This window comes from Buteo buteo, chromosome 2 (assembly GCF_964188355.1).
Source record: "Buteo buteo chromosome 2, bButBut1.hap1.1, whole genome shotgun sequence".
Taxonomy (NCBI): Eukaryota; Metazoa; Chordata; class Aves; order Accipitriformes; family Accipitridae; genus Buteo; species Buteo buteo.
Window position 1 is genome coordinate 73,710,010 of NC_134172.1, and position 20,163 is coordinate 73,730,172.

Below are 20,163 nucleotides of genomic sequence, written 5' to 3' on the forward strand. Positions count from 1 at the left end.
GTCCCTGTGTCCGAACCTGCCAGGGATTAAACACTTGCAGTTGAGCTTTATTGTGCAACTGAAAAGAGGGAAGGAGGGGTGGAAAAAAAAAAAAAAAAAAAATACCAAACCTCTTTCGAGGCGGTTTTCTTTGGCGGGCTCCTGCAGGAACAGTCCCCTCGCCCCCCCCCCCCCCCCGTTCCCCCCACCCCGTGGGGTTTGGAGCTGCTCCCCGGGAGCCGCCGGGACTTGTAGTCTTGGGCCATGCTCAGCCTAGGGCGGGGGGGGGGGGGGATCCCCGTCTCCCCGGGGGTCCGCAGAGCCCGGCGGAGGTCCCGATGCCCGGCAGGGACCTCTCCGCCTTCCCGGTGGCCCCCTCCTCCGTGGGACAAAGCACCCGCAGTTCCAGGCGGCTCCGCTGCTGGACCGGGGGGGGGGGCAGCGGGACCCGTGGCCGTAGCGGGACTGACACCCCCCCCCCCCCCGGTCACCGGCAGGGCCGAAGCGGGTGCCCGGGCGGGCGCGGAGCCGGACTACGCGCCCCGAGCGCCCCTGCGCGGCGGGGCGGGGCGGGGCGGGGCGGGGCGGGGCGGGGCGGGGCGCGGCCCTACAAAGGCGGCGGCGGCGGCGGGCGGCCGCTACTCACCGGCACCGGCGGGAGGGGGCGGCGGCGGCGGTGCCCGCCCGCGCTCCCGGGACAAAGCGCGGCCATGAAGCGGGTGTAGGCTGGGCGGTTCGTCCCCGCCACCCCCCCACCCCGCCCCGCCCCAACCGGGGGATCCAGCCGCCGCTCCGCTCCTCTTCGGCCGTCCGCAAGGGGGGGGGGGGGGGCTCGGAGCGGGGGGTGGTGGGGGGAGTTTCTTTTTTTTTTTTTTTCTTTGTCGTCGCCCCCGGTGGAGCGGGGTGGATGCCGGCTGGGGCCGGCGTCGCCCCGGCACCATGCACACCGTGCAGAAGGACACCACGTTCACCAAGATCTTCGTCGGGGGGCTGCCCTACCACACCACCGACTCCTCCCTCAGGAAGTACTTCGAGGTCTTCGGGGACATCGAGGAGGCGGTGGTCATCACCGACCGGCAGACCGGCAAATCCCGGGGATACGGCTTTGTAAGTGCCGCTCCGTGCTTCCCCCCCCCCCCCCCCCCCCCCCGGCCCCGCTCCGCCCGCCGCCCCCAGCGAAGGGGACTCGGCTGCCGACCCCCCCCCTCCCGGCCGGGGGAGCGGGGTGGGAGACCCCGGGAGGAAAAAAAAAAAACCCCCCGGTACCGGCCGGGGTCGTGCCGTTCCTTTCCGCACCTCCTGCCCCCCGTTGCGGGTTTCGGGCGGTCGCGTTGCGGTGCGGGGACCCGAGCTGCCAACCCCCCCTCACTGAGCTGCCTCTGCTTCGGGGAGTTTTGGGACTGGCTCCACCAACTTCTTTAAAAAAGCACGGGGGAGGAGGTGGAAAGGCGAGGGAAAAAAAAAAAAACCAACCGGTGTGAACCCAACGGAGTAACTTGGCGAGGGGGGAGCCCTCTTTTCTGTCGAGCCCCCCGGAGCCCGTCCCATCTTGCCATGCAAGTGGGACCGCACGAAGCGGAGTTCAGCTCCTGATTCAAAACAGAACAATAAATAAACTCCACTTAGCGCCTGTTGCCCCAGCGTTTACAAAGCGCTGTTGCTACAAACAAGGCTGTGCTTGATTCCAGGTGACCATGGCGGACAGAGCCGCAGCTGAAAGAGCGTGCAAAGACCCAAACCCCATCATTGATGGCAGGAAAGCCAACGTCAACCTGGCCTATTTGGGAGCAAAACCAAGGAGTATTCAAACTGGTGAGGCATCCAGGAGATCCCGTCTCAAGCTATTAGAATAACTTGTAAGACGAGGAAGCAGGTTACTTGGGCTGGATTCGTCTGATCTGACGATGCGTGCTTAGCCCTCGCGGTTCTGATTGTCGACTGAGGACACTGCGTAGTCCAGTTCCCTCTCCTCCATATCTTCTTACTCGTACCTGTTACACTAGTGTTAAGCACCTAAGTTCATATAACTGAGTTAAAGCTGTCTGCTTCCCCGGCTAATCTGTTTTCCCGTTATCCTCTTCGTTACATCGGTATTAACAGTAAGATCCATTTCATCATTCTGCCTTTTGGTTTAACGACCACAGTACCCGGTGTGTAAAGTAAGGCGTTATACCCCATTGTCTGTTCAACTTTCACACTGTTCTTTAATCTGAATTCCCATCTGGTCCTCAAGCATATCACATACGCATATGAAAATTAACTTGCTTCTAAATGGGGCTCTGAATTTGCTCACATGCATAGCAGATAAAATCCACGTACGTGTGGTCCGAGTTGTAATTATGCCTCTATAGAATGAGTTGAATGGTATAGTGGATGCCATTCGTTAATATTTCTTTTTTTTCTGAATGTTTTTTTTTAGGTTTTACCATAGGTGTGCAGCAGCTACATCCAGCCTTCATTCAGAGACCCTTTGGGTAAGTGGAAGTGTTTCTTAACAGTCTTTTTGAAATCAAATTCATGAATCAACTTCCTCATTATTTAAAATGCATGAAAAAAGCCTTAGCTGTCAAGAGTGGACAGTTTCAACAGCTGTTGTTAATGTTTGGAGTACTTTATTTCTGGTGAAGATTTCAGAAGTTTTGTGCATTTGTCAGCTTTAATGTAATTCCCAAAGATCCTCCTTTATCCTCAGTAAATCTTAGTCATAATAAACCCAATGCATTGCTTGCTGCTTTGCCAACTTTAAGAATTCACAAGAATTCAAATAAATGGAAAATAGTTTCTCTATTATAGTACTTAAGGTGTCAAAACAATTAAGCAAATTTTGTTCTCATGTTTCTCAAATAAGATCTTCTGCCTTCTCTGTGCCGTTTCCCACGTAATAATGCTTCAGATACAGTTTTATCCTAGAAAACAAATTGCATTGGAAACAAAGTCTGTTACTTAATGAAAGTAACATTAGGTCAAAAATTGATTTTGGACAGATGTTATACAAGGCTTGAATAGTCTGCAAAAGTGGGCTTTTGTCTGCTGTTTTCAATAGCTTATACCATCCCTACTCGGTCAGAAAAGTCCTCTTTTTATACATCTAATAGGATCTGGCAGCTGCTCGGCAAAAGACAAGTGTGCTTCACGAGAACAATAGTGACTGTCATACTGCCTTCATTTAACTGTTTAATGATTGATGCAGTTCTTTTTTTACACCATTTCAGAAAGTGAATATTGATAGGGGTTTTTTTATTATTATTTTCTAAGAGCATTAAGAAAGTAGGTGCATTTTTTAAAGCTTTTGAGCACTGCTCTGTTGTGGTTTTTGTGTGACTGTAATATAAATAGATGGGATTTTGGCCTTTGTCAACAGAAAGACTTCATCCCTTTCCTGCTCTCTGCTCGTGTTTTTTGGGGGTGGGAGTTTTTTGGTTTTGCTGGGGTTTTTTGTTTTGTTTTGTTTTTTTTTTTTTAAGAAAAAAGGGATCTGCTAACAACAAAAGAAACTTTCGCTCCTCTGCCCTCATGGCTGCAGTTGCCAACTGCCTGGGTAATCTCATTCCAATGAGTTTATGGATGTAAGAGACTGTGTTGCCACAATAGTGCACACCCAGTGTATGGGTGTTGTGTATGGTTCAAACATGCCAGTTTTCATAAGTGGTTACGGCTCTGTTGGAAAGACTCAAAGAACATCTGTCATGAAATGAAGAGTCTCTCTTTTTTTTTTTTTCTTTTTTGGTGCAAGAGCCACAGTAGTCTACGTAGACAAGATGCTGCTTTGTAATCGCTCTCTTTGCATGGGAGCTACAATAGCTTTCTTAGCCCCCAGTGTCAGGCAGCAGCGGTACCTTCAAGATGTGAACCCCAGAGGCTTTCCAAATTGCACAGGAGTGCATAAGAGAAGTTGACGATGAAACCAGCCTCTTAATGAGTCTTTCCACGCATGCTAACAGAAAAGAGCAAAATGGTGAAGCACGTTAAACTTCTCGTGTTGGCCAGGGTGCCGGCGCACGCCTGTTCCTCTTGCAGATAATCTGCTGTTCCTGTGGGTGCTGTTCCTACCCAGCAGCAGCAGCCCTGCAGCTCTGGAAAGCATAGTTTTTCTTTTTTGAACGGTTTGCTTTTAGTTTCACATGCAGAGGAGTGTGGGATCAACTAACTACGTGTTCCTTGTGATCTAGACAGTTACTGTTCCAGTTCTTAGGCATTGGTTTCATCGTTAAACCGTCAGAGCTGCAGTTAGCACACGCAGCAGAGAGCACTATGAATTATTTATCAGTTGCCAAGAGACAGGAACCAGCAGCCTAGAGGGTTGGAGGAAGAGGATTATATATCATTATTTGCAAGCATCAGTAAACAAGAATTTCGTTGCATTCAGTCATCGCTGCAGCAGAATCACTGAAAATGTGGGTTTGGCAAAATGTGGAGCCGTTTACCTGAGCACCACATCTGGGGCTGCTCTGTGGCTTCTGAGCAAAGCATCAGGTGGTCCGTCAAGCAGCGGAGCTTGGCTGCTGGTTCCCTCTTTGTCTTGTCAGCAGACCCAACAAAATTAAGAGCCTGCCAGGCTCCGCTCTTGCATTCCCTTGAACCCACAATTTCCTTGGCCTTCGGTGGGATTTGAGGATAGATGAGGAGTTTATCAGGGTCTGTCTGTCTTTGGAAACTTCATCGAATTGTTGTTGGCCCTTTGCTCTGCGCCGCGTGGAGCGGATCCTGACCTTCCCCAAATGAAGCTCAGTGGCTCGTTCCTCTCTCTGCAGAGTGTTTGTGCCCAGGGGTTGGCATGCAGTTTCCAAAAGACGATTGTTAAGGGACACAGGGTACTAGGTGTGCAAGCTGGACTTGGCAAGGAAGAAATGAATGAACAACCCATTAACTGCTAGGCAGTTAAATAAGAGAAAGCCAGCCAGTCATCTTCCAGCTATCAAGCCACAAAGTGCAGGTTTTGGTGAAACCTGAAATGAATGGAAACTATGAAAATTACCCAAATATCAGTGAGGATTATTTATAAACTGAAGGCTTCCCCCCCCCCAGCCCCAGGCACCCAAATGGCAGCTGTAACTATTGCCTGGGGTATGCGGAACAGAAAGAGAAACCACGAAGAGCCTCTCTCCTTCCTCCTGCTGTCCGGGCAGGGGAGGCACTCGCACAGCAGACAGCACGGAGTCGATAGTAAATCCTGTTTTGAAAAGTAGTCTCTGGGTTGTCGTAACCGGAGATCTGAACGGTCATGCAAGGCAAAGGACGCGTCTGTGTCGGGGTGACTCGAGATCTGGCTTCTGAGTTTAGGGAAGCAGCAGCAGGCCTGGGGGCTTTATCTGGAGTTTATGGACTGCGCTTTGCTTGGAGGCAGCTGGCAGTGCCAGTGTGTCCCTGCAGCGACCGGCCAGCACGGAGCTGCGCTTAACGTGATCAGAGAAGGGGGAGACCCTCTCTCTCCAAATGGAGCTGTCTCTTACTGCAGCAGTGTCCCTTTTAAGAATTTTAAGAAACACCTGAAACTTTTTGGAAGCTGCTAGGAGCGGCCGCGTAGACCGCTTGACTAGGAATACATGGTGACATGGCAAAGCTGCTGGGTGCCCCTCTCTTGGTCCCCTCCTCTGCTTGCTTGACTCCGGTGCTTGGGACAGGCTCGAGCCTGTGCAGGGAACAGGGATTCCCCGGTTCTCCTCTTCGCAGCCGTGCTCGCCGCTCTGGATGCGAGCAGCGTATGGCAGATGCGTTCCTGTGGCTGTGCCTCAGCGAAGGAGCTATCTGTGTGGGAGATCTACCAGCGACTGAGTAAGTGGCTGAGCTCTTTGGAAACACAGAGCTGTCTCTTGCAGCAGGATCTAGCTCTTTCCCTCTCTGCACATCGGATGTCGTCGCGGTTGCTTATTTTGGTTGCCCCCTGACTCTGGCCCACGTTTGGTCTCGGGCAGCGTCAGAAAGAGTTAAATCTCTTTGAGTTTGAAATATCGTGCCTTGATGCCGCTGCAGTTAGGAAGTGAAGAAAGTCCCTCTTTGTGTCAGCCCACCCTCCCTTTGCAGCTGTTTATCCTTAAAACTTCTCTATTGGGTTAAAAATAAAAGGAAACAAACTTTCATCTTCTCTGTGGTTATGCTTGTAAACCGGCGCACGCTGGCCTTGCTCTGCTCGGCCTCTGTCAGCTGGCATCCCCCGTGCTCCGACTTCCTATTGCACCATTTACCGAAAAGCTGGCCCGCTGCGGGACCCCAGCCTGCTCTGCCGGTCACAAGCAGCTCCCGTGGGGAGGGCGCACCCGGCACCTGTTGTTTATCGTGTGCCAATAACATGAATGCTTTGGGGGGGGGGGGAGGATTTCCTAAAAAACATTCAAATCCATTTTCCAAATGGCTTCAGCTGCTGGTTCTTGGGCATGGTTACTGCTATTCAGACCAAATGCTTGCCAGTCAGAAAGAGCTCCTTTTTTTTGCCTTTTTTTTTTTAAGGGTAGACATGTATTCATAAGCAGATCAGATGGCTCTGCAAATTTTCTTGAACATCTGCTTCAAGGTAGCAAATGCTGGTATCAGACCCGAGGGCTTGGTATACGATTTGTTTTGGTTTTGGGCACAATTTGCTCGTGTCCCGCATCTAGCGTAGGCCTGTAGAACAATACAAAAGGAGAGCGCGGTCTGATGTCCTGACCTCGCGCTTGGCTACGCAGACGGTGTGCCGAGCTCAAGGCAGCAGTAGACCTTTTGCAGGGGACAGGCTCGGGGTGAAGGGTGCCACGTGCCGTCCCGGCGCGGTCGGGGCACAGCGTGCCTGCGTCTGATGGAGAGCCAGGCTGAGCTGGCTCTACCTTTGTCTTTCCAGCACACGGCTGGAGTTGTGCTGTCTTCTCTGCCTTCATCCTCACCAGCACGAGAGCAGCCTCCTTGGCAGCAGAGACCCAAGTCCTTTCCCCTTGTTGCAGGAGCTGGGGAGCGGCAGATCCAAAATTCTCCTATTCTGCTCTGGCTGGTGCCACGTCGTCCCGATGTGGCAGACTTATGCGCGCGTCTGAATTTTCAGAGCGGCCCAGCTTGTACTTGATCTCATCTTTCCTTTGCGCAGCTGTTGGCATGCTGGTCCCTAACTCCGTAGTTATTAAACACATGCCCAGTAATTCAAATGATAAATGCAGCTCTGACTGGCCTGCCTCTGAGCTGAGGACACCAGCGAGGGAACTAGACAGTTGTGCTGATAATTTGGTAGCAAGGACACTGGGTCACTTCTAAATATGACTTATATGAAGAACTTGTTCCCCACAGATGGGAGCAAGCTACATACCAGAGCTAAATATACTCTATGATCACAAAAGATGAAAAGTCGTGGACCTCAGAGTTAAAACCGAGTCTCCTATTTCTCGGTCTCTAAATCCTGTAAACAGGATCGTGCTGTCCCTTGCAGTTTCCCTGTCACCAGCTTTGAGCATTTTGGCTCTCCTGGGTCATAGCTGAGCTGCTGCTGGTGGAGGCTGGGAAAGCCGTGCCGGGGGCAGGCTTGCAGCCCCCCCGCGATTCTGGCTTGTGGGAAGGTGTGGAGAGAGATGTCTTAGGCGGTCTAGAACAACAAAGGCACAACTGGCAGCAGGCGTCACTGAAACTCTTAAAATGGAATTTCTTTCTTGCCTGAGAAATTACTTGTTTTATCAATGTAGGCTTTCTTTTATTAAAAATAGATATTTCATTGCTTCTTCCATAGCTAAAGCATTCTGCTTCAAAATACTTCATCTATTCAAGAAAGAGTTTTTGATAAGTCGAATGTATGGATGGTTTTAATGAAAAGTCAGTGGAAGGGATCACGTGTGAAGAAAGAAAGTCTGTTAAAAAATGGAACCAGTTGAAAGTAGTCAATTTAATATATATTATGCCAAAACTTGTCAAGTACTTGAGAAGACTTTGGAGATGTTTCTGCAGCCTTTGGTTTTCTCCAAATTGCAGAAGAAAATTGGAAAGCTTGGCTAAAGGCAGAATTCCTGGGGCTTCCTGGGTTAATCTGTCAGAGCCTCTGGTTTTCCTCCTGTGTGGACGGGATGGATCTAGCATCCTCCTGGGTTTCTCACACTGATGCTGAAGGGCTCAGGCTCCTGTAGTGCACTGGTGTGAAGCTTTTCTGTTTCTTCTGTTGGTTCATTTCTGGTTTGGCTGTGCTGATAACTCGAACGGGGAGGGGTTTTTCCTTCTCTGGATAGCTGACTAGTTGCGGATAAACTTCCATGTGGCTTTTTCCTTGGTGCCAGATGGCTCTTGTTTCAGGCAGATGTTATCTCCTGCTACCTGAGTGTTTTTTCAGCCTGCTTCTCCAAAACTATTTTTGGTCCGGCCCAGCATGCCTTTGTTTGGGATTATATTTTTTTTTTTTCCTTTTTCCTTTGGGTGTGGGGGAAGCAAGATGCAGAGGATAAAGCTGTAAATTGTTGAGCCTGGCTAACTCATGGTGGAGCTCAGCATGTTGATCTCGGACTCTTGGTTAAGCTGAGAAAAAACGATTAGATCTTTGTGAGAAGATGTACTCTCATCTTCGATCTGCAACCTTTTTATTTATTTGTTTGTTTGCTTTGTTTTTTTTCCCCACACCTCTGCACAGCTATGGGGGAAAGTGTAGATGGCATTTTGTTTTACTTGGTTTTGTGGGAACTAGCTTCCTCCACTACGGGCCATCGGTCTGTTGAATTGTGAAGTCAAGATGTGCTAACACTGTAAAATGAGAATATTGCTGGGCTATGATAGGTTCTCAGCTACTGCAGTGCTTTCTGTTCCTTACATTTTCTCTCTCCTGCCAAAATGAAAATAAATTGAAATCGTGGATTGCTCTTGTACCCTTAAGCTGGCATTTGTATTTCTTGAGCAATGGTTTTGGTAGGCTCAGCAACCAGCAGAGGTTATCACTGAATCCTGCAATACACTCACTTTTTCTCTTGTACCGATTCCAGCCTGGGACAGTCTGTTGCGGCAGGTTGTTCCTTGCTGATTGTCACCCGTGTGGAGACGTCTGGTCCCAACGGGGAAGCAGGAGACCCAGTCGTGTACCTGTTCGCACAGGCTGCTGTGTACATCTCCTCAGAGAGCTAGAGGAGAAAAAGTAGAAGACAGGCAAATTAGTTACAAGATGAGCAGAAATTGTGTTGGTTGGTTTGCTATTTTGTGTTTGTGTCACACTGGAGTAGGTGAGGATAAATACTGTACCACGGCGCTCCAGAGTTCATCCTTGTCTCGCTTTGAGCTAGCCGGGATAGCTGGCTGATGAGGCAGAAGCCATTGACATTTCAATGCCTGTTTCAATCAGCTTTAGTCGGGACGTTTCAGGATTGGGAGGTTTGTCGTGTCGGTGGATGATGGATTGCGGAGGGGTCGGGGCACAACGAATGTCCTGATCTGCACCGGAGTGTTGGTGGATAAAGCCTGTGTGATCTCCTCCTCCCGGAGCAAGAGTCCTCGTTGGCAGGCAGGGACTGCCTTGGCCGCGCTCCAGCTTGTCGCCCCTCCTCATCACGGCTGGATTTGAGAACAGGACCTGAATTTCTCACGTTTCCACAGCCCGTGGTTGTGGGCTGGGGCCCATATGATCCGTATTGCCCAGCCCGCCACCGCTCCACGCGGGTTTACGGAACGTGGCTCCACGAGGTGAGTGCTTGCTGGCGGCTTGGGAATGTCCTTCAGGAATGATGTTCTTGGGGCGTGAGTGACATCAGGATGCGTCCCTGCATCACCACCTCCGAGGTGCTGCTGCGGCACTGCTAACGCGAGCGTGGAGCTCCTGGGCTGCTGCTGCTTTCCTTGGTGTTGCTGGAGCGTGCTTCCCGGAGCAGGTTCTCTCCGGTGCTCTTAAAACTCGTGAATCCGCTTCAAAATACGTCTTCAAATACGTCACCCAGGTGCTGCTTCACCAGAGGTAGTTTGCGGGTTGCTGTCGTGGTCAGCTGTGGCTGATACTCAGCTCGTTCTGCAGCACCAGCTACCAGCTGGAGCCCAGCACCGCCTGCCATCACGTGTTGTGGCAGCGGGGGTGTCCCTGTAGCAGCCAATGGGTCAACTCTGGTGGAAATGGAGGCCAAATTCCTGGGGTCAAATGCCAGAATTTGTGCCTTCACTGGCAGGCACAAAGGGCTCTGTTTCTTTTATTCTTCAAGGAATAAAAGGCTGGTCGTGGCGGTGGCGTTTTGTGTGCTGATCTCTGTGAGGCTGCCAAGAGCCCTGTGCCCCTCCTTGTTTCCCAAGGGTTCGTGCGATGCCGTGTCCCTCCTGACAGGGGGTTCAGTCGTCTCCCACCTCTCCAGAAGCAGCGAAACCAGCTCCCAGCGTAGCTGGTGGAGCTCGAGGGGCTCAGGAGCTCCCGCTCTCCCAGCCCCACGCCGCTCGCAGGAGCTGCTCGTTGGCTCACGCGTAGGAAGCCCTGCAGGACGGGAGACTGCTAAAACGCATTTTAGGTGTAAATCTGGTATCGAATACATAAAGTGCCTCCGAGAGGAGCTCTGCTGGAGAGAGCTGCTGACGAGGGAGAGGGCCTCGTTAGCTCGTTCCTCTTCCTCGCCGTTCGGGAAGAGGTGTGGGACGCGTGGCCATCCGACTTGTCCCTTTTTTCCTAGCTGCCCCCCCCCCCGGCCCTGCAGCTTGCCCTTGGTGCAGTGGGGAGAACCGGGGGACGGCAGGTTTTAAAAAGTCCAACCTCCTGGGGAACCGAGGGCGCCGGCGGCCACGAGCCTCACCCGACGCGTTTGACCGTCTCCCCCCAGGGCTGCACCAAAACTGGGCCGCTTTCGTTCCGCCCTTCACGTTTTTCACAGCAAAAGCAGAAGCCGAGCCTCGCGTCTCCTCTGCCAATGGCTCCGTAACCATCTCTTTTGTTCTGTGTCTTTCAATTTTGGCTGCCGGGGCAGCGTGGTGTCGTGCCACATAGTCAGGAACGTGGGCTAGCGTGGGCTGCCCGCCTCCCCGAGTCCCTCCCGCGGCCACCGCTGGCTCTAGACTTGGGTTTGAACACGCTCGTTGCGTTTTGTGGGCTTTTGCCCGTGATTAATCATCACGCCGTAAGCATCTCGTACGTCTGCTGTTCACGGGGCGACTTTGGTGTGTGGTGGCAATGGCTGATCACTTGGTTGATGTTTTATAATCGTGTTGTGTGTATTCTAGATGAAGTTCTCTTCTGGCTGGCAGGGCCCGTCGTGGGGGACGGAGGAAAACTTCAGGGAGGGAGGAAGGGAAAGGCGTCTTAAAACACAGATGTGACTCATTCTGTAGAAATGCAGATTAGAGTTTGCTGATTTCTAGAAAAAGAACTCCAAAAGAGCTTTTTTTTTTTTTCTGAAAGATCTTCAGAAATAGTGGAAAGGGGGGAAATACTTTAAGACTTTCCGTGGACGCTAAATGCAGCCAGCAAAGAACTTCATTGTACTGCACTGTTTTGTTTTGTTTGTAGCTGCAAGTCATCAAAGTGACCTTACCTTGGGTTGTGTGTTTTGTTTTTGATCGATGAGTTGCCATCTGTCCACCTAATTCAGAAGTCCAAACTGCATAATATCTTGATGGAAATTTCTAGCTAAATTATTAAAACCCCACAGACCGAAAGAACCTTCCCTTTCACATAGAAGCAGTTTCTGGAGTTGCTGAGTGTGATTTTTCTAGTGCAGTAAACTATGGTGTGTGGTGTGCGCTTGCGTATGCATTGGGCCGGGATGTATTTCTGGAAACAGAGTACAGGAGTACTTATTGTCTTCCTAGCTAATGGTGCTTTTTATTCAAAGTAGCATTGAAGAGCTGGAATTTTTCCTTGCTGGGGAAAAAAACCCAAAACCCAGTAGTGCAGGATGTCGTGGATTTGCTGTCACTCCGGAGCACACCGTGGGAGCTGCGCCGGAGGAGCCGTGTACGTGAAAGCGAAGCCAACGTGCGGAGTTTCATGGGGACGAGTTGGGAGCGTGCGGACGCGTCCCCCGCGTGGGGCGTGCCGGCTCCGAAGAGCAGTTGGGTGGCAGCAAGGGACGTCGGGGGGTGACCTGCGGAGCTGCTCCAACGGGGTGATGCTCAGGCTGGATTGCTCGGGGGCTCTCGGATCGTCCTCCCCGTCGTTTTGCTGGCGCAGGCTGAGTGCCCGCGTGCGGGAAAAGTGCGGGTCCCTCCTCTGCTCCTGCTGGTGGGTGGTTTTTTTAGCGAGTCCTGAGCGTGAGGATTGTGCGTTTGTTTTGCCTTGCGTTTTGTGAAGTGGTTTTAACTTTATGGAGCCCCGGAGTAGCAGGAAGCCCGGTAGTGGGACACCACATGTAGGGAGAAGTGAGGGGCAGCCAGAGCATCTGTCCCCAATCTGGGATGCAGGCTGTTGTCTGAGCCGACGATTTACAAGGGGGTAGAGCAAGAGGCGTGCGTGGGGTCGGCTGGGCTCGCCCCCAGCGCTTGCAGGGGCATGACACTAAGTGCCCTTGGTCTGAACTGGTGCTCCAGCTCTGATTCAGCTGTGTCGGCCTCCGTTTAGATCAGAGCTAAACCAGAAGTGATTCAGTGAATTTCTGCTGTCTCATCTCGTTCTTGTTAGTCACAGGGTGATATTGGCTACGTTGCATTTACGGACTGAAGGGCTGCGAGGTCCCTCTCTCTGCAGTACGCCAGGGATGGGTCTGGCCTCTGGAGATGGTCTTAACGCTTTATCGGCCAAAAGTTGAGGCGCTGCTCTCCACCATCCATCCTCCCCAGTGCTGCTCCTCCGGGGGTGGCCTCGTTATATCTAAGGACCCTGATTTTGGAGGCAGCGTGGCTGCGTGGGGGGAGGAGAACAATCATTCTCTCATCGTGCAGATTGCCTCAAGGAAAACCAAAGTGCATATGTGAGTGGGAAAAGGAGAGAAAACTCAGTTCAGATGAGCGCTTGTTTGCGAGAAGCCTTTCTCCTGCCTGAAGAGCAGCTTAAACCATCCAGTCTTGGTTGTAAAGCAAACGGGAGCAGCCCCATAACTGCTGGATAGGAGGGACCCAGCCCCAGTTGGACCCCAGCACGTTGTAGGTGGAAGCCAAGACCTAGGATGGACACGAGGGTGGAATGAGGGTGGCCAGTGACTCATCCAGCAGAAGTGTCTGGTCCCTGGCTGTGAGTCCCCGTGAAGCACCAGAGCACCGGGTCCCGCTGCTTGGCAGCGTGGGGACTCTGCTGGGGTTTCCAGCTCGGACGAGTGGGCAAGAGATCCTTTCCCCGAGCAGCTGAGCTCAGCTTTAAAGAGCAGTTTTAGGCACGTACGGGGCTGTGTCTTGTGAAAAGTCTGTGGGAGGCTTTTAAAAGTGGTCATGTTTGAAAATGTGCTGTCACACACATCCACACAAAAATCCCCAAAATATTTGAATCTGCATAAGCTCCCTGCAGAGTTTTACCTTGGTTTTTTTTTTGCTGTTTGCCAAAACGAGTTGGGTTTGGGGGCAGGGTGGAACGAGCTCTCCAAAGTATGGTTTTGGTTCGTGCTGTTGCCTTACGCAATTCAGCAAGCAGCCAGCCAAAGGGACCTTTTCCACAGCGTGTGCTTTTTGGTGCATGTGGCTCTGATCTCTCAGTGGTCACGGGCCGTTTGCTGGTGTCGCTCTGCACACCCCTGTTTCTTAAACAAGCCCCAAATCTGCCAAGCCCGTGCACAACGGAGCTCTCTGCTGCCAAGGGCTGCGCAGGCGGGTACCGTTTGCCCTCTGCAGTTGATATGCAATTGCCCATTTTTTGTCTGGCCCGTGGCAGTTCGTGTGGATGGACCTAAACCTCCAGGTTTGCACAATTTTTGCTCTTGTTTGAGGCCTGACTTGTTGTGGGCTCTTTGGAAAATATAGCCCTTTCATTTTGCTGCCCTTTTTCCCCCCCCCCCCCCCCCCCCCCCCCCCTTTCCTCCTCATTAGCAGTTTCTAGCAAATTAGTGGGCAATCCTGCATTAATCATCTCCGGGATCTTTCAGTCTACGGACTTTAATTGACTGTGGCGTTGTTACGTTCCCCTCGGCAGCACGGCTACCTCGGGGCAGGGGCAAACCGGCTGGTGAAAAGCAATGCTTTAGGACCTGCATCGAAAGGGCAGAGCAAATGCCAGGGGACGGCTGGCCGCAGAGCCGGGATGTAAAAGCTCACGGGCACACAAGCATCGCTGCCGGGCCAGGGGCTGCCGGCACGGTCGCTGCTGAGGAGTGTTACTGAAGGGAAGAAAACCAGAATTAGTATCGCGTGTTTTACGACAAACACCCTGTAGCATTACCCCAAACATCCAGTGTTGTGGAAACACAGCCTTAAATGCGTAGTAACTGGTAACAGCTGGCAAACTGGAAGGCCCGGGGACAGCGGTCATCCCTGGTGGGATGTTAGCCTGATGGGATGAGCAGAGGAGTGACCTGGTGTCCCCCGGTCCGGGAGGTGCCCTGGGGGGACTGCGGGTCCCCGGGAGCCTCCACCCGTGTTTTGGGTGGTGGTGGGGAGCAGGGACCTGGAGGATACGGAGGTGGCGAGGCTGCTGGCACTGGCAGAGAGAGGCAAGGGCGCGGGGGGACCCGGGAGATGCGGCGAGCCGGTATGGCAGGGGCTGTGTCGCAACCATCCAGGGAGGTTATTTTGGGGACCAGCAGCCTGAGCGGGGGGAGATACAAGACCTGGAGACCAGGGGCTGTGTCCGTCCTTGCAGTCCGTGCTTCCCCTTGCACTACTCCCACCCTTGGGGTCTAGGAGTGTTTTGCTTTTCGTCCCCTCCGCCCCGAGCGGCACCCCTCCCTCGAGGGCGGCACTGCTGGGCAGCACCCTTTCTGTGGCTGATGCACGTGAATTTGGGGGGTCAGGAGGGGGACGCGCAGGCTGGCGGGAGCCCAGCCCCTCGCTGACTCTCTCCCTTTGCCTCCGCAGACTCACGCCTCACTATGTTTACCCCCAAGCCATCATCCAGCCCAGCGTGGTGATCCCTACCCCAGTGCAGTCCATCACGTCTCCCTACATCGACTACACCGCCGCCAGCCAAGCCTATTCCCAATACACCACAGCTGCCTACGACCAGTACCCCTACGCTGCCTCCCCCGCTGCCGGCTTCGTGGGATACGGCTACACGGGCGCAGTCCAGCCTCCCATCACCGCCAGCAACCCCGCGGCACCCGCCGCCGCTTTCGTGCAGTACCAGCCCCAGCAGCTGCAGCCCGACCGCATGCAGTGAGGGCTCTGCCCGCGCCTTCGCCACCTAGGACAATCTTTTACCGTGGAAGGAGACGGCTAGGACAGCAACAGCATCAACAGCAGCAAGCCCACAATAAAAGAAACAAAACAAAAAAAAAGAAAAAAAAAAAAAAATCGCCCCGATCCTTTTCCCCCCTCCCTTTACCTAGGTGCATATCAATTCCTAAGCTATTTATAGTGTTAAGGGCGAACCCAAACCCTTGCAGTCTGACTGTGCTTATGAAAATGGACTTCTGGTAAGTTTTGGTGTTGTTTTTTGGGGTTTTTTTTTCTCCAATCTGGACAGATACTGTCTTGAAGATGTTCTAAAAGTGACTGAAATGTTTCACAGGAAAACTACAGATTCTTGCACACATCGCGGTCTGCTTCCATCACCTGTGGTCTTCTTTCTGCCCCTACCCCATCTGCACTGTCAGCCCTTCCTTCCTCATCAAACCTGCAATCCTCTTATTTACTGTTGAGGTACAGAGGTACTCGGAGAACACGGAAAAAAGCAATCTTATTTTTTGGTTGTACAAAAACTTTGTAATACTCAGAGATGCCTTACAGAAAAAGAAAAAAAAGAAAAAGAAAAACTATTTTTTAATATTTATTGCGATTTTATTCGCATGAGCTGTGAATTGCAGACAGAAGAATAGTAGTAAGTATCTGCCTTGTTTAATTCTCATTTTACTAAATTATTGTATGTAGGTAAAAGTTCTTAAGTAATTGCTGAATCACTTCAACATGCAAAAGGGAATATGGGCTTGAAGGAGAGCAGAATATTCCTTTAGTCAACGCACTGTACTATTTTCTTATTGTAATTGTTACTCTGTTAAGATTATCTCAAATTTAGGTATATTTTTAAATGCAAAAAACCAACCAAGAATACCGAACATTTTGTCTACTTTGGTAGATCTTTTGTTACAATGCTGCAACCTATGGAGACATTTACAGTATTTATGTAAAAGAGATTTGGGGCTGTTGGCCAGGGAAGCTTAGGACAATATCATGAGCGGAGCAGAAGAGAAAAAGGTGTTATGTCACTGAACAAATGGGTAAACGTAACTTTTTTATGCCTCTAATCCAACAGCCAAATAAAGGAAGAGAACAGATGATGTAAGTTAAGTGCATTTCTACAAAGAACAGCAATAAACTATTTTAACTTTTAAAATTATTCTATACTGTATGGTACCATGTTTGCTTGGCTGACGTCCATTAGGGAGTACTTTCAAACCGACCTGATCTGGCTATGCTGGGCCTTCCCCCGCGAGCGTGCCGGGGTGGGTTTGGGACCGTGTGTCCCGCGGTGCAGCGGATCCTGACCCAGCGTTGCATCGCATCTGCTCGGATCCTGACCCAGCGTTGCATCGCGCAGGCATTGCACGGGTGCCGCCATCCCTTGCAGTGTGTCCCCCGTGTGCCGTTACTTGCTCTGCGTGTCCCGAGTCACCTCGGGGTTTTTGAGCTCCTGGAGCACCGAGCCAGAGCTGCGTGGTCCCCAGCGCTTGTGCCCAGCACCGGGCGCTTGCTCGCGCTCAGCCTGTGCGGAGCAGAGGGTGGAAAGTGCTGCCATCCTGGTGCAGCCCCAGTGGAATTGGGGACAGCTGAGATCAGATCTTGTCCCGGGATCCTCAGGATGGGGCTTTCCTTCTGTTATTTGCTTACAATAATTTTTTTCTTCCCCCCCCCCCCCCCCCCCAAAATTGAATCCATCCAAAAATGAGTAGTCTGCCAAAGCCTTGTCCTCGTTAAGGGCTGGGTTGCTGAGGGCCTCTGTGCTGCAGCAGGGCCCCTGCAGGCAGCAGCGAGGCTCTGGCAGGGTGCTCGCACCCCTGAGCCTCCTTTGTGTTAGTGAGATGGCTGTATTTGACTTTTCCCCAACCTACTTGCTTTAGAAATCTGGTTTTCAGATTTTGACAAAGTTCAAGTATCAGTTTTTAAAAGTAAATAAAATTATTCTATTTGATCATGCCAATTACCTAGTTTATCTCTGTAAAGGTTACAGCAGAACTGGTGCCAGGAAGTCCCTGCTTCTTTGGCCCCAGCCTATATTGCTGTTGGAGGTGATGATGCCTAAAGCCATCCTGGGGGAAGAGGATGCTGTAGGATGAAAGCAGAGGCAGTTCAGTACTATGTCTAATCAACTGCCCTGGGGAACTTGAAGGCACCACACAGTGGGCATGTTTAATGTCATCAGTAGGCCTCAGAGTAAACAGCCCATCTCGATGAATGGAAGCAGCTCATTCCTCCCTTGCTCATATTGCATGAGAATGCAGATCCTGGTGAGGCTCTGTTCATCCTGCCTGGGGTTTTGCTTACAACCATGTGGGTGACATTTATTTCCTTTTTAAGTAATTACTTTCTGGATATGGCTGTGGGTCTGCCAAAGGAGTAAGAGCTGAGCGCCGCATCCAGCACGGCGCTGGCGGAGAGTGCAGCCTGGCCGAGAAACCTGCCTTTGAAGTACTATCGGGGCCAGAGATCATTCGGCAATTCTTCTTTCTCCCTGTCATGAGTCTTTCTGAGGAGGAGGGAGGGGAGGATTTTGGGGGCAGATGGGGGTGCTGGGAGCTGCCGGGGAGCGCTCGGCCCCGGCCCCACGGCGTTGGGGTGCCCATCCTCGGGCCGTGCTTCTGCCCGGCTCCGGCGCTGCCGAACGTCGGCTTTTGTCTTCACCGAGGACCCACATCTTGGTCAATAGGAAGACCGCGACCTCTGAAAATTAATTTGCTGTTGAAAAAAAAAAAAGTATGTGTCCAGTGCATTTTTGAAGTGAAAAGAGTGATGATTTTCCATTTAGCTGACTAATTTCCTGAAAGATGGCCAAAACCGCCAGGAAGAGAGGGAGCACACCTCCTTCGCCCGGCACCCAGCCCGCTGCTGCCGAATGCCATTCCTGGATCCCGCTCCCTTTCGCTCTGGGCTCATATCGAGAAAACAACCCCATCAAAACAACAGCCCAACCTGCCGCCTTCCTGCTTGCAAAAACCCAACTGTGAAATTGCGGCCGGGCAGAAGAATGAAATCTGCTCTCCGGCTTCCCGGGTGGGAGTGGGGTTGCAATGGCGAGGGAAGCCTGCAGCCCCCCCAAAAAGGAGTCCGAGTGCTTCCTTGGCCTGGTGCTAGGCTGGGAAAGTGGGGAGAGCCCGCTGAGTCGCTGTGTTAGAGGGACAAGGGTTAAATGCAGCGTATGAACAGTGGGGTGTGGATGGGAGGCAGTGGCTGTGGGGTGCGTGACTGGTCAGGGTAGCACAGGACGAGGGCATAAACCACTTTGCAATTGCTTAAAAGTGTGATTTTTTTTTTTTTTATTTTTTTTTTTTTTTTTTTTTTTTTGCATGCATGCATGCCTTGCTTGATGGAGCATCCTCTTTAACCTGCACCGTGTGCCTTATAGTGCACATATAGGGATATTTATAGTGCACATATAGGGATCTATATAGTGCATATATATATAGGGAGCAAGCTCACCCCAGGCAGCCCAGCTTTGCTCCGGGCAGACGGGAGCCCGGGGTGGGCACGAGCTGGGGAGCCACGGTGCTGTTTTAAGAGTTTCGGTGCAGCCACAGGGATGCAGGGAGGAGCGGCCAGAACTGGACGGTTTTGGCAGGGCAGCGCTGGCAGCACCATCTGCTTGGCACAGGTTCTGGGCTGGGAGCGGCCATGGGGGGGGGACAGACCTTGTCCTGGGCACATCCCTGTGCCCATGCTGGTGGCTGACCCAGTCTGGGCCACCTCCCAGCAGCTGTGCCCACATGCCCAGTCATTTGCATGACAAATTCGCATCTTTTTCATAGGAAACCATCGCGCCGGGGCTATCGGGGTGAGCTTTGGCTTGCGTGGGCTGGAGCACATGCAGCCCCTCTGCTGTCATGGGGAAGCTTCTCCATAAAAACCAGTGCCGGGGTCCTGACCGAGAGACATCCCTGCACCTCAGGCTGCTGCAGAGCTTCGTGGCTGGTGCCAGACCCTCCCCACCTGCGGGACGGGGACGGCCCGGGTGAGATTTTTGAGGCACTATCTCCCCCCCGGGGTGTCCCCCATCACGAAGGCACAGCCAAGGGCTCTGCTGCCAGCGGCCGCCCGAACCCACTGGTGATAAGAGGCAGAGGGGTACCGAGTCCACATCTCTGCAGTGCTTGCCCCCACCATCCCGCGTTATCTGGCTGAGGCACTTGGGGAGCCCCACGGGCTACCACCGAGGGCCAGGGCTTGCCCTGGGGGGGCACTGCCAGCCCCCACAGCCCAGCACCCACGGCTAACGAGGGGAAGGCAGAGCACAGGATTTATTTGCATAGTAACTGGGCTGCTGTTGGCATTTACCCTTTAAAATAAAGTTCACAGCAAAATGTTTTTTTACCCCCCTCACATACAGGGAATGCTAACAGCATCCTTTTTTTTTTTTTTTCTCTCTTCTGGCTGAAACTTGTTTTTCCCTCCTTTGTGCCTCTCTGAATCCTGCCAGCGTAGAGATTCCCTTGTTCAGAGAGAAAAAACAGAAAGGAATAAAAAAAAAAAAAAAGAGAAAAAAAAAGAAAAACTTAAGCCTGGGATTAAAAACCATCACTAAAATAGTTTGAATAACAAAGTCAACTGACTCGCTGGGAGCCCGGTGAATGCCTGTCACGTATCGCCCTTCGGCCGGGGGCACGGTCATGTGTTTCACTAGATAGTTCCTGGAAAAGCTTCTGCTCAGCCCGATAGACCTGCAGCTGCTGATACCGCTGCGCCAGCCCTGCTCTCCCAGAGAGCTGCGGAAAACTTCCCGAACTTACGGGGGTGGGCGATAAATAAATCTCCCTTGGGTACCAAAGACATCAGGTCTTCTTGTGACCTGAATAATAACCAGCTGTAAATGATGATCAGGGCTTCTCCAGCCTCAGTGGTCCCAGCAGCCCCCTCTGCCCTTATTGATGGCTTTAGCAATGGGATTTATAGGGTTCTATAAATCTATAAAACTATTTGCATAGTTTTAGCTACATAAGTAATCAAAAAAGTGGACCCTTGCATGAGATAAAACCAGGGGGTTTGTAAACCCCCCCCCCTTGCCCTGTC

The 20,163-nt window shown here is 51.9% G+C and overlaps 1 protein-coding gene across 1 annotated transcript; it reads left to right on the forward strand.

Annotated features, from left to right (window-relative positions):
* The first annotated feature begins 616 nt into the window (after positions 1-616).
* On the forward strand, positions 617-16,282 carry RBM38 (RNA binding motif protein 38). Its single transcript, XM_075019914.1, has 4 exons — positions 617-1,086; positions 1,668-1,791; positions 2,399-2,453; positions 14,806-16,282. Exons 1-4 carry the CDS (start codon positions 919-921, stop codon positions 15,104-15,106), a joined length of 648 nt encoding a protein of 215 aa, XP_074876015.1. The 5' UTR covers positions 617-918; the 3' UTR covers positions 15,107-16,282.
* Positions 16,283-20,163: the final 3,881 nt, after the last annotated feature.

Excerpts from the sequence above, each read along its gene's own strand:
- RBM38 (XM_075019914.1), top strand. The coding sequence starts at position 919 with ATGCACACCGTGCAGAAGGACACCACGTTCACCAAGATCTTCGTCGGG. Across the intron at positions 1,087-1,667 it reads AATCCCGGGGATACGGCTTT|GTGACCATGGCGGACAGAGC; the intron begins GTAAGTGCCGCT and ends GCTTGATTCCAG. Across the intron at positions 2,454-14,805 it reads TTCATTCAGAGACCCTTTGG|ACTCACGCCTCACTATGTTT; the intron begins GTAAGTGGAAGT and ends TTGCCTCCGCAG.